Below are 11,597 nucleotides of genomic sequence, written 5' to 3'. Positions count from 1 at the left end.
TTTTTTCCAGCTAATTGATTGAGGAAAAAAAAACAACTGATTGTTTATGTATGGAGGTAAGTATGTAGGTAGGTAGGTGGATAGGGGGGTAGGTAGGTATGTATGTATATTTTGCTGAATTCATAGTGTAATAGGTTTAGGCATGAAAAACATTTGGTAGTTGATATTGGTGAAACTTTTTCCCTTGTAGAGCATATTCATTTTTGTCAAGCCCTTCAATGGTTATGTTATTTTTCCAAGTGCTCAAGTACATCTAATAACATTTTTAGTGGAAACAGAGGTTTTGTTTTTTTATAACAGGAACTGCAGCACTGGAGTGGTTGTGGGTTTAGATTGAATGGTGCCCTTTGCACCCTTGAAACGGTAATTTTACATGGAGGTACAAATTTTTCATAGTACACATTTTTAATGTCTTTATTCCTAGTTGCTTGCTGGTGTTTTGAATGTTTGTACTGTTTGTGCTGACGCAATCTTTTTTGTTAGGCGAGGGCATGATGTGTCTTGACGAGAAGCCGGTGATCTGCGGCCGTCATACTTATCCCGGTCGTTACTCGTTATTAGTTAAGTTTGAGCTGACATGATGCCCCTTGGCCTCTTGGCCTAGAGGTTTGGTCACCTGACTTTGGTGCAGGCAGATTCAGATTCAATTCCCGCTGGTGGCATTGACACAACACTCACCTGTTGTGCAAAACATCGAAGACGACCTTTATTGTTCACAGTTAAACACAAGCTTTAAGAACTTCCATTTTTGTTGCCATTTCATCTATTCAAGAGTCCAGGTTTCTTGAGTTTGTGCAGATTTGTACCTTCCGTCTTAGGTTGCTGTCGTTACTACGGTTGGAAATTTAAGTGAATCGTTGAACATGCTGTGGATAGCGCGGCAGACGGACATGGCGGTAGATTTTGGTGGACAACAGGATTTAGAGAAAGGACAACGGATATCGGAGAAGCGAGAAAAGAGAGCAATTGGGCACCAATTTGAGGGGGAAAATACTCATTTTCTAAAGAGTTTCTGGGAATCTTAAAGCATAGAAAGTTGCGACAATATTACAGAACTTGGTCACATTGTCACCTCTATTCAGATTTCTACTTGCATCCTTGAAGACGGTGTGATAAAAGTTAAGAATTTAGTATTGTAAATCTATAAAACACATAAATAGTTATGTTTCTAAATCTGGTGCAATTTTTACTGTCTTCAGGTTGTTGCTGTTCCCTCACGAGGGGGAACAAAAATTCCCTCGCGCAGATTTTGTACACGAAACTTGTTGCAATCGTTCAATTCGGATTCAATCCTGATTCCCGACAATGATTATGGAAGAAGTTATTATCCTTTAACCAGAAAAAAAACAAATCTCTGTTTGGGGGCTAATCTATGCTAACAGATGGCTTCATCCAGGTAATTTGCACAGCTCCTATTTTAAATCCAACCGTTTTCCCTTGTAGAAGAGGAAGTTGCGACAAGAACTGAGCAGGTTTTAACACTCCGTTCAACTAAAAGCCAAAAGGCATCCGAGAGGGAAAATGAAAATACGGGCAGGCAGGGCTCAAATTTCCGCACAAATTCTGCTCGCGTTATCTTAAAAAAGCTTAGTCATGACCAAGTTCCAAATCTCCAGTGCCAAATAAGTTTTGTCTACACGTGCCGGGAGGAAATGGTTATTTAAAAAAAAGAAAAAATACAAATCCTGTTGTCCACTCAGAGGAATGGAACAGATAATACTGATTTTCAAAAGAGAGGCTGAAATATTACTCTTTGACTCATTTGTAAATCTTCTCAGACGTCAGCTCGGGTCACTTAACTGTGCTCCTGATGCGTTTCGTTATAGTCCATGATCTTCAGCTGTTGCTGGCGGGGGCGACCTATCTTCCTGGGAGGGTTTTCCTGACCGGACGCCTGCCGCATGGGCTGGGAGGAATCCTTGACGCCCACGCTGACGACGGCAGAGGCCGTGGCGGTGGCGGGAGCCGGCTGCCTGCACGGCTCAGTCTTGAGTTGCGGCGGCTGCGGGTGCGCGTCTTCTTCGTCCTCGTCCTCGTCGCCACCGCTGCATTGACTCTCGCTTTTGTTGCGAAATAGCTCGCGGGCTCTCATGCCCAGGAAACTCTTGGCGCTGGGGTAGGAGCCCACGGTGAGTGGTGCGTCGGACGGGTCCAGACTCGATAGTAGGTTGGCGTGGGGGTAGGCCAGGGGGGTTTCCGCTTGGAAAGACGGGCCCGACGACTCCTTGCTGCCGTTGACGGAGGTTTTGGAAGTTTTGCTGGCGTTGAGTTGCCCCGGTGATAAAGTGCTGCCGTTGCCGCAGGGGGGGTCGTGCGGTGGTCTTCCGGCACCCCCGTCCTCGTTGTTCAATCTTTTACTCGACCCGTCGGGCATGTGGATACTGGAGAGGAGGAAAATAACTTGAAGCAAAATTATTTTTGAATAGAGAAATTAAAAAAGAAGAGTGCATCAGTGAGTTTTGTGTGTGGTTGGAAATCGCTTTTTACCAACTTAAGTTAAATGATTTATTTTTATTTATTTTTTAAATTAGAAGACAGGGTTTAGAGAGGAAAAAATCCAGTCTTGCTATATCAGTATGTTTTGTTGAAATAAGCAACGCTCCCAAACCTAGAGTCAGCAGGAGTGTGTCGGTCAGATTTAACCCCCATTGGCAAGCAGGTACTACTTCCGAGACCCTCCATTTCCACTTTGCTGTAGAGCTGCAGGATTTCTGTCTGCAGTAGTTGGGTGATTCTCTTCTGAGTTTGGTATCGGCCATCGGAGGCCTGCAGCTCTGCCCTGATCACAAAAAAAAAACAGAAACAGATGTAACAGATCGTTCAAGTGGTTAAACTTGATGCAAAATTAGAATCAAAAAGGTAGTCCATTAACGATGTACTCATTTTGTGTATAGATTCGATCCAAGAAAAGCGACGCTCACTTTGCTTGGCATTTGACATCCTCAAGAAACTTCTTCTGCTCCACAATGAGGTGTTCCTTCTTGGAGAGGAGGTTCTCCAGCTCCGTGGCTCTCTGGTGTGCTGCCTCCAGTTTTTGGCCTTGAACCAGCAGGCTCTGTTTCAGAGCTTCCATCTCCTTCCTGTAGGACATTTGCAGCATCCGGGCCTCCTTGGTGGTGGGTCGCTGCACATCAAAATAAATATAAAAGACAGATCAATGACTTGTTAATATTTATTACCCACTACAATTCATCCTAGATGGAGGAAACCTCTCCCCGTACCTTGGTACTATCTCCACCGACATACTGCAGTTCCTGCATGGACAGTTTATGCGCCTCTCCAAGGAGAAGAAGCTGTTTGTTCAGGAAGCTCATTTGCTGCTGAGTGCTCTCACTGTTGCTTAACTGTAGAAAGCACACAATGAAATAAATGAACAAAAATCAAACTGAAAATGTGTCCAAGAACTTTGGTTGGATCGGCGAATGCAAACCGATCTTTTAAGCCAGGAAACACAATGATAGTTGATTTTTTTTTTTTTTAAAGGAGTCATTATGCAGCAACAATTTAAAACGTTTCAGGGATTGTTTGGGTAACATGTTGATTGCATTCTTTTATCAAAATGATTATTTTTAATGTCACTCATCATTCAAGTGAACAGTTTTACAGTCATGCCATAGTTAAATAGTAGAAATTAGCCAATACCCAAAACACAACAAATGCAAACTGGATTGTATAGAGATTTTACCATCTAGCAAACACTGGTACTGAAAAAGGGAATATTTTCTATTTCCCTTTTTTTAAAATCAATAGTTGCAGAAAATTTGTATTAATTTGAATGTCCAAAAATGATCGATCAGCACCATTGGAAAATCTGTCAATTCATTAATCGATTAATTTTTTGCAGCCTAATTGGCAGACATAACGGCCCTGCGGATGCAACCGTCAAAAAAGTGAGTTGGACACCCCTGTACTAAATCACGAACGACTAAAATAAAACCGGCCCATAACGAAGCAACATAGGCAACTTTTGCCATCTTTTCATTCACATTTCCCCCCAAAAAAGTACACGAAACGGCACAAAACGCTGACGAAACATGCTATTTACAAGACGTAACCGCAAGTTGAAAATATTTACCTTGACAGTCATCTGTTTGAGCAGGTGCCCAGTATGACACACTCTGTTATTCGCCCCTTGAAGCTCGGCCTCCAGTTCCCCTATCCTTTTCTGACACTCTTGGAACTTGCTCTGGAGATGCAGAAAAAGAGAGATCGCTAAAGAATTCTCAAAAGGACGAACGTCGACGGCCGACCCCCGTTGTCACGTACGTGGAGCTCCTGATTCTTTGTGTAGTAGTCATCTCGTCCTTGCTGCAGCTGTCTGATTTGAGCGTGCAGACGGGTCACCACCGTCTCCCGGTCGTCCCAAAGCTGTCTGTAGCGCTGCTGCTCCACCTGCAAACTCTCCCTCAGCGACAAGATGTCCACATTCTGCAGGTTTAGCTGGTCTTTCTGCAAAGATAGGATTAGTTGGTTAGTTAGGCAAAGAAAAAAACGCTCAAAGATGCATTTGGCTCAACAAGCCACGATAGTAGTACACGGACGATTGGTCGCCGGTCTTTTGGTCACCCGGAAGGTAAGTGATAATTACTATTTAAATGGTTGCTCAAATTCCCTAAATACAAACTGCGAATGACTATTTAGTCATACTTGATGCCCTAGTAATTTTTAGGCTAAAGAAAAGCTCCAAATGTCCCAGACTTTTATTGTTTTTGGTTGGAGAACTTGTTAAGACCCTGACGGACGTCGCTTCTTAAAGGGACAACGCATGTACATACAAACTCTTCTACACTCACACGTCGGCTCAGTGAAACTGCTCAGGGCCATTGTTGGCTTTTATTGATGCATAGACCGTGTTGTTTTACCTTGTTTTGTCGCCGGTCTTTTGGTCGCCTGTTGTCGCGGTCAGGGCGACCAAAAGACCGCGACCGCACACGGAAACATCACAGCAAGACTAATTTCCATGTTAAAATCTAAAGTGACATGACCATTTTTTGAAGCCCATAGCAAGATTCAAACACTCCCACCTCAGTCTGACCAGAGCTAAGCCCCTTAATAATGTTCTGCATGAATTATTTAACAAGACATGCACTGTACTATGAACTCTCCAGATGCAGATTTTTATTGACGGCGTGACGTACAGTCGTATTTCTTCCCAAAATCGAAGCAGCGAGTCTAATTGAAAAAAATGTCATGCGCCAAGTGTCATGTTCTCGAGCAGAACGGCGGAGTGAGATTTTCTTTCTTATTTGCTCCCACTCACCATGGCATTATTCTGCTCTTCGAGTGCGGTGGCGTTGATGATGCGTCGCAGGAGGCGGCGGTTGCGGACGGCGTGTTGCTCTCTCTTGTAGCGCTCGTACAGCAGCTGGTTGTGCAGCAGAAGCAGCTGGCTCCGCAGAGTGTGAAGCTCATCAAATGGAGCTGAACCTGATCACAAAGTCATAATAATAATAATCATGCAACAAAAGCATGTGCCGAACAAATATAAATGACTCAGAATCTCGGGCTTCCCTTTTGGGTCAGATAGAATTGAATAAAATAGCAATGATTAATGGCAATGACATGAGGTTTTTTTGTGAGCCGTCATTTCCCACTAATTATGAATCCTTAGACTTTGCTGCACAAATCCCAACACCCCCCGCCCGAGTGGTCATGCATCACCAGGCGTGCCGAATAATGCGTAACGTGCAGCATTGGTGATAGCCTTTTGTCAGTGCGTCTTGAAAAGTGAGGGTGTTACCTCCAAAGTGTGTCCAGTCAGCTGACTTACTTGGCAAAGGTAATCTGTAGCAGAAGAGAAAGGAAGAAATGGCATTTTTCTCTTCTGGAATTTAAATCGTGCAGGCGATGATGACTAAACAGAGGAAGCTGAATTAAATTGAATCCCTTTACTGCCATTACAATGACATTTAAAGTTTCTTCAGCTTAAAGCTGGGGATTTTATGTGTACTAGTCGTGAAAAAGGAAATGAGTGAATAAGCTAGTGTCATACCTTTTTGTGAACGGAATCAAAGAATAAGCATTTTGAATTGGTATTAAACAGAAAACCAAAACCCACCACCACTGTCAGATATTAAAAATAAAAATAACGCCCGAACTGGGACAATACTGTTAACTATGTAGATGCTACCTTAATTTACAAAATCTTACATCACATAGCTCCTCCTCCACTGCAAGATTTTGCACCAAAAAATTTCAACCCATCAATAAGGGCTGGCTCTAGAGGTGACTGTGTAGTTCCCTTCAAAATGTGTGAACTGGAACAATCTATTAAATATGCAGATGCAACCTTAGTTTACAAAATCTTCCAACACAAAGCTCCTCCTCCACTGCAAGATTTTGTCCAAAAAAAATCCAACACATCAACAAGAGCTGGCTCTAGAGGTGACTGTGTAGTTCCCTTCAAAAAGAGTGCTAAATTAGCCAAAGCACCTTCTCTCTTTATACCTGTAGCTCAATACCAATTAACATACGTGAACTCCCATCTCTGAACCTCTTGGCCAATCATCTTAAAGCCTGGCTGTTAGACCAACAAAAACTAAAACTGTGTGTATATGTCATCATTTACCTTCAACCTGCACAAGGGACTAAATATGGAAATTAACCCCCGCTACAATCTTACGTATTTACACATATATGTTCCTTTATATGTGCTGTCCCTTATTAATAACTAAATCAAACTCAAAACGAGTGACAGTCCCAAAAAGCAAGTAAAGGCGTCTTACCTCTTTAGGACTTTATCATGGGTGTCGCTCCCCTGCTGAACAAGGCGATCCAGCACCTCCAGTGGCGAAGCAGTCATAACCCCCTCCTCCTCCCCATCCTCCAGACCCTCTTCTCTTCTGGAGAGTCTCTCCATTGACGCTTTGCGGACGGCCTCGGTGGTCTTCTGGCCTACGTAAAGAGAGGCCGCCCTGGGCAAAGCCAGTTCAAAGAACACCTCATATGGCACGGAGGCTGGGGTCTTGTTGCACGGACTTGGGGAGAGCATCCCGAATTTTCCCACCTCATCTTCTGGGGCAGAGGGGCTTCGGTGCAGGTGGTGTTCAATAGGGGTAAAACCGGACAGTGACGGCCAGGACTGATCGAGGCCCATGACTAAACTCCTGTTGTTTCCCACTCCCCCACCTTGCTCGCCCCCAGACTCGTTGGCGTTTACGGTATTGTCAACTTTGTCCGGCGTTGACGCCACGTTGCGCGTGTCGGGGAGGGGTCCGCCGAATTGGCTGTTTGTCACAATTTTCTCTTGCGTCTGACAGCCGGTCAGGGTCTCGGTGGTACGGTAGAAAGGAGAGTCGAAACCCCGCAGACTCGGCAGATCTTGCTTATCCTCGGTGATTTTGAGCAGCTCCTCCGCAATAGCCGCTACACATTTTTTTAAGGAGAGAGTGTGGGAAGATTTTGAGCAAAAGTGCCAAGTAAATTCCAGGAAATGTTGCTATTATTTTTCCACCCTCCAAAAAAAATTACACAAGTTTGGGTGTGGTTCTTCAAAACACAAAAAGTCTGGTTCTTACCCTCCTCTTTTTCTTTTTCCGTTCTCAGCTGAAGCTCCAGTTCCTGCCTCCTCATGAAAATGGAGAGCTCCGTCAAAGTCATGGATACATTCGCGGCATCTGCAGCATCTAACAAAATGTATGTGTCAGTATTACAATTGACATGAAAATGATCAACAGGAACAAAGTCATTTTTGGCCATTTCAACCTTAGGCAAAACTGGCAAAAAATGTCATTTGACAGCACTAAAAGTAATGGACTGGGTCTTGTCTTCCAGTACAAACCAGGAAGGACCAACGATCAATAAGGTATCTGACTTGGAATGGCCTCATTTATTATGTTGACTGCTTATTTATGTACTATTGATCTGTTTGTTTGTTGTTGTTATTTGTGAACTTCCCTACTAATTTATGTTGACCACTTATTTATTGAATATTTACTTGTCTGTTTGTTTGTTGTTATTTGTGAACTTCCCTACTGAATGTTGACTACTTATTTATTGAATATTTATTGGTCTGTTTGTTTGTTGTTGTTATTTGTGCACTTCATGGTAAAATCTTCAAATCTCACTTGTATAATGACAACAAAAGCATTAAATTCAATGACTAAGTCATCCATCACTTTCTATATAATTTCCTCACTATCTGGAGCTCTTATTAATACATTAAGCAGAGTGCACCACCTCTCAACTATGAAGTGCATGCTATAAGCTAGTAAATAATATACATATCTTAATATAAAACAATAATCATGTCCAAAAAATAAATAAATGGCTCTGACCCTACTGAGCTGTTTTCAACATCAGGCAAATAGCATGATGTATCATAACAAACCTCTGTTGGTGACTCCACTTTTTTCCGAGTCTTTCACAGGTTCCTGTCTCACCAGGGCAGGCTTACCGCTATCTGCATGTCTGCGTTCCTGAAAAGCCCAACAATTTGTTTTTGAATACACATCGGGTTTGTTTACATTGATATTATTGATCAGAAAAGACACTCCAAATAGCCTTTTGGCGATCACACTATTCAGAGTTAATAAGTCAAAAAATTAAAAATACATAGAAAAAATGACCAAGTGAGGAAAAGGACAGGAGCTTATTTGATAATATTACACACGTAGCTAAAAACTTTGTAATGAGCATTTATTGTTTATGACATAAAATGAAGGGGAAAAACTGTAAAATTGACCTAAAAAATGCTCAAGGTTTTAATTTGGCCTTTGTTAGCACGCATGAACAATTTGCAGACAGTCCTTTAGACATTGGTATATTTCCTTACTTTTCTAGGTGGACTAGATTGGACTGGGTTGGCTGGTAAAGAGATTATAGGAAAGTCATCTGAGAGGGTCGGTGGTGGTGATGATGTGGCTGGAGTACTGGTTGCAGATGTTCCTTTCCCTCCTGTGCACATTTAAATCCGTAAACATTGGGACATTGACAACATCTCCATTTTGGAGGCTCAAAACCCAACAAGAATAGATGTGAAACCAAACACAAAATCATATGCTTTGAATGCAGATGCAAAAATTGAATCTTGGACCGTTTACATCCAAATCAGGGCAACCAATACAAATAAATTTGAACTGTTTGTATAGTATATGCGCACATTTTTTAAAGAGCTATTTCGGCAGTGCGGAAGGAGGATGTTTAAGCTAGGAGCCAAGAATTTAAAAAAATATACTATATTACTTTTCTCTGCTCTAATGTTTAGTTTCAATATTTTTTAATGAGAATAAAAATACATGGACAGCAACGCCACTTTAAAGCCAATGTCCAAATTACTTTCCGTAACATGACAATACATAAAAGCAGCTTTTCTTCTCCTTTTGCACTTTTGAAAAAGATGTTTTTTGGGGGGTGGTTTTATGTGTCAATTCAAAAGGTAAATAACAAAAGAAAAAAACCAGCAGTAGACTTTTTCACTTTGTTAAATAACCCACCTGAAGTGCAGTGGAAGCGGCTTGGAAGGTGTGAGGCACTATGGGAGAGCTCTAAATTGGGCGACATGCCTCGAGATGAGGGGGGCGTAGCCATACCGCACAAAGAGGAAGGACTCCACAGTGGGTCCTTTCCGCCATAGGAGGAGTTTGGCTCACAGCTGGAGGAGTTCTGAACAACAAAAACAAATTCAAAATAATACGAGTCCAGTACAAGTCGTTAAAGGAAACAAATTCCAGTTGGTCCGAGTGTCGGCATGCCAAAATAAGGAATACCAAAAAGGTGTTGTACCTGTCGTTTGGTAGTCTGTGGGCTACGGTTGGTTGACTGCGTTCCTGAGAAGGGGGGCAAAGACAGAGGCGGGGGAAGCGCCTGTCGTGGAGTGGAGAACGGGGTCGATGAAGAGCTTCCTGTTGTCAAGACCACACAAAGGCTTCAATTCATGTCTTGTTTCGAATAATATCGCGTCATTTGTTTAGTTAACAAAGTGTCAAAAAGAACATTTTCTGATGGGGAAGGATGGTACTCGGCCGTTTGGTCGCCGGACGTTTGACAACATGACAGAGAGTTTACTGTTGAAACCAGCTCTCAAAATTATATTCATGAGAGAGAGAGAGTTTAATATCTAAATATCTACTATTGAAACCAGCTCTCAAAATTATATTCACCCGGGCGACCAAACGTCCGGGCGACCAAACGTCCGGTCACGGGGAAGGATACGTGTACTATGACATTTAGAAGACAATGTTCACATCAATTACATTAATTTGGAAGTGCTCATTGGCAAATACATAGTTGATAATTATTTAATTCGGGTAGCTTTAGCAGGTTATGAGATTGACACTGTCAGATGAAATTATTTAGGTCTAAGGTTTTCATTAATCTGGGCAAAATCCTTCCATCAGTTGCTAATCCAATATATTTGTCAAACCCAGATTAATAACTAACCATGGCTGCTGTAGAGTTCTGTATAGGGGCTGGAAGTGCAGTCTTGTGGTCGCAGATGTATTTGAGGGTAAAAATTATCAGGCATGGTGGTGTATCCCTCCTCACAGGAGGCTTCCTTCGGGTCTAGAGACACTTTGGCACATTCAATGACAATATCGTGGATTTCGTACTTTTTCCACCTGAAAAAAAGATGGAAATGTGAATGTGGGAAATGGCTGGGAGGAGGAAAAAATAGGTTTATGGTGTTGCAACTCGCCTGGTGGGGTCCAGCTCATGATCCTTGGTTCCTGTTACCAGTTCAGGGTGGATTCGGACGTGTTCAAGCATAGGCTGAACAGAGAATTGGTGATTTTTATCAGTATCTTTTTATTGATTTTTTTGAAGCAAAAACTTCTACTGAACAGCAGCTGGTTGTTACACACCTTGACCACCTCCTCAAATGTTTCCATGTTTTCCTTCATGCTGTAGTGAGAGCGCAGATAGGAGACAAAGTTGCATGGGTACATGCCATAAAGGCGGTGGAAGAGCGAGTAGACGCTGGCGTGAAGGTGGATCAAGTAAACCTCTGAAACATGCCCTAATCAACAACAAAAAATTAACAATCCTGAGCTTAAAAAGATAGGAATTTTCTAGCGACGCTGATAGGAAAATGTTTGAATTTGAATTGTGGTTAGAATATTTTTACTCATTCTTTGGACAGGTTGTTTTGAAGGACATTGAATCCATAATCTCACCAGGATTCTTGAGGTTCCAGGATGCCAAGCGGCCAAAAATGTCAAAGTACTCCCAGAGGTGTTGCTTTCCCGCTTGAGGAATCATGGGAAGTAGAGTGATCAGCACCAGCACCCCAGTTATCAACACCACGACATCCGTGTCAGTCTGCCAAGAGAGTGACGTGCGTGAGGTCATCAAGTGCTTTTTAATTGTCAAATTTGCTCATCTTAAATTCACTGCTTTTAAATGTTGGACACCAATATTTTTTTCCTGTCAATCCTGTTAGCACTAAGCACATGGCGATCATAATATTTAGAAAATCATGTTTACATATTCCTTATCTCCATGGGGGCTGCTTATTTTGGGTCTTTCAAAGTGTACAAGCAAAAATTCCTATGCAGTCACGCAAAATAGCACACATTTGTTGCACTCTTTGGGATATCCGGATTAATATTTATCTGTATTAGTCTTTTTTAACTGCTATTTTGAGACTACTTTTGAGT

The 11,597-nt window shown here is 42.3% G+C and overlaps 1 protein-coding gene across 4 annotated transcripts in view; it reads right to left on the bottom strand.

Moving 5' to 3' along the window:
* Positions 1–681: 681 nt before the first annotated feature.
* tsc1b (TSC complex subunit 1b) overlaps positions 682–11,597 on the bottom strand; it is a 27,537-nt gene continuing 16,621 nt past the window's right edge. For all 4 annotated transcript variants that reach the window (XM_077622394.1, XM_077622393.1, XM_077622395.1 and 1 more), the window contains 18 exons: positions 11,115–11,259; positions 10,803–10,957; positions 10,637–10,710; positions 10,381–10,559; positions 9,724–9,842; positions 9,435–9,603; positions 8,774–8,895; positions 8,330–8,417; positions 7,518–7,625; positions 6,726–7,365; positions 5,741–5,784; positions 5,261–5,427; positions 4,267–4,449; positions 4,076–4,186; positions 3,222–3,344; positions 2,922–3,124; positions 2,609–2,779; positions 682–2,381 (listed from right to left, as the gene is read on the bottom strand). In XM_077622394.1, the coding sequence (XP_077478520.1) occupies positions 1,796–2,381; positions 2,609–2,779; positions 2,922–3,124; positions 3,222–3,344; positions 4,076–4,186; positions 4,267–4,449; positions 5,261–5,427; positions 5,741–5,784; positions 6,726–7,365; positions 7,518–7,625; positions 8,330–8,417; positions 8,774–8,895; positions 9,435–9,603; positions 9,724–9,842; positions 10,381–10,559; positions 10,637–10,710; positions 10,803–10,957; positions 11,115–11,259 (3,387 nt within the window). In that variant the 3' untranslated portion in view covers positions 682–1,795. The remainder of the gene's footprint in view (positions 2,382–2,608; positions 2,780–2,921; positions 3,125–3,221; positions 3,345–4,075; positions 4,187–4,266; positions 4,450–5,260; positions 5,428–5,740; positions 5,785–6,725; positions 7,366–7,517; positions 7,626–8,329; positions 8,418–8,773; positions 8,896–9,434; positions 9,604–9,723; positions 9,843–10,380; positions 10,560–10,636; positions 10,711–10,802; positions 10,958–11,114; positions 11,260–11,597) is intronic.

This window comes from Stigmatopora argus, chromosome 16, assembly GCF_051989625.1.
Source record: "Stigmatopora argus isolate UIUO_Sarg chromosome 16, RoL_Sarg_1.0, whole genome shotgun sequence".
NCBI classification, from domain to species: domain Eukaryota; kingdom Metazoa; phylum Chordata; class Actinopteri; order Syngnathiformes; family Syngnathidae; genus Stigmatopora; species Stigmatopora argus.
The sequence above is the reverse complement of the archived record's forward strand: the minus strand, read 5'-3'. Positions and strand labels throughout refer to the sequence as shown.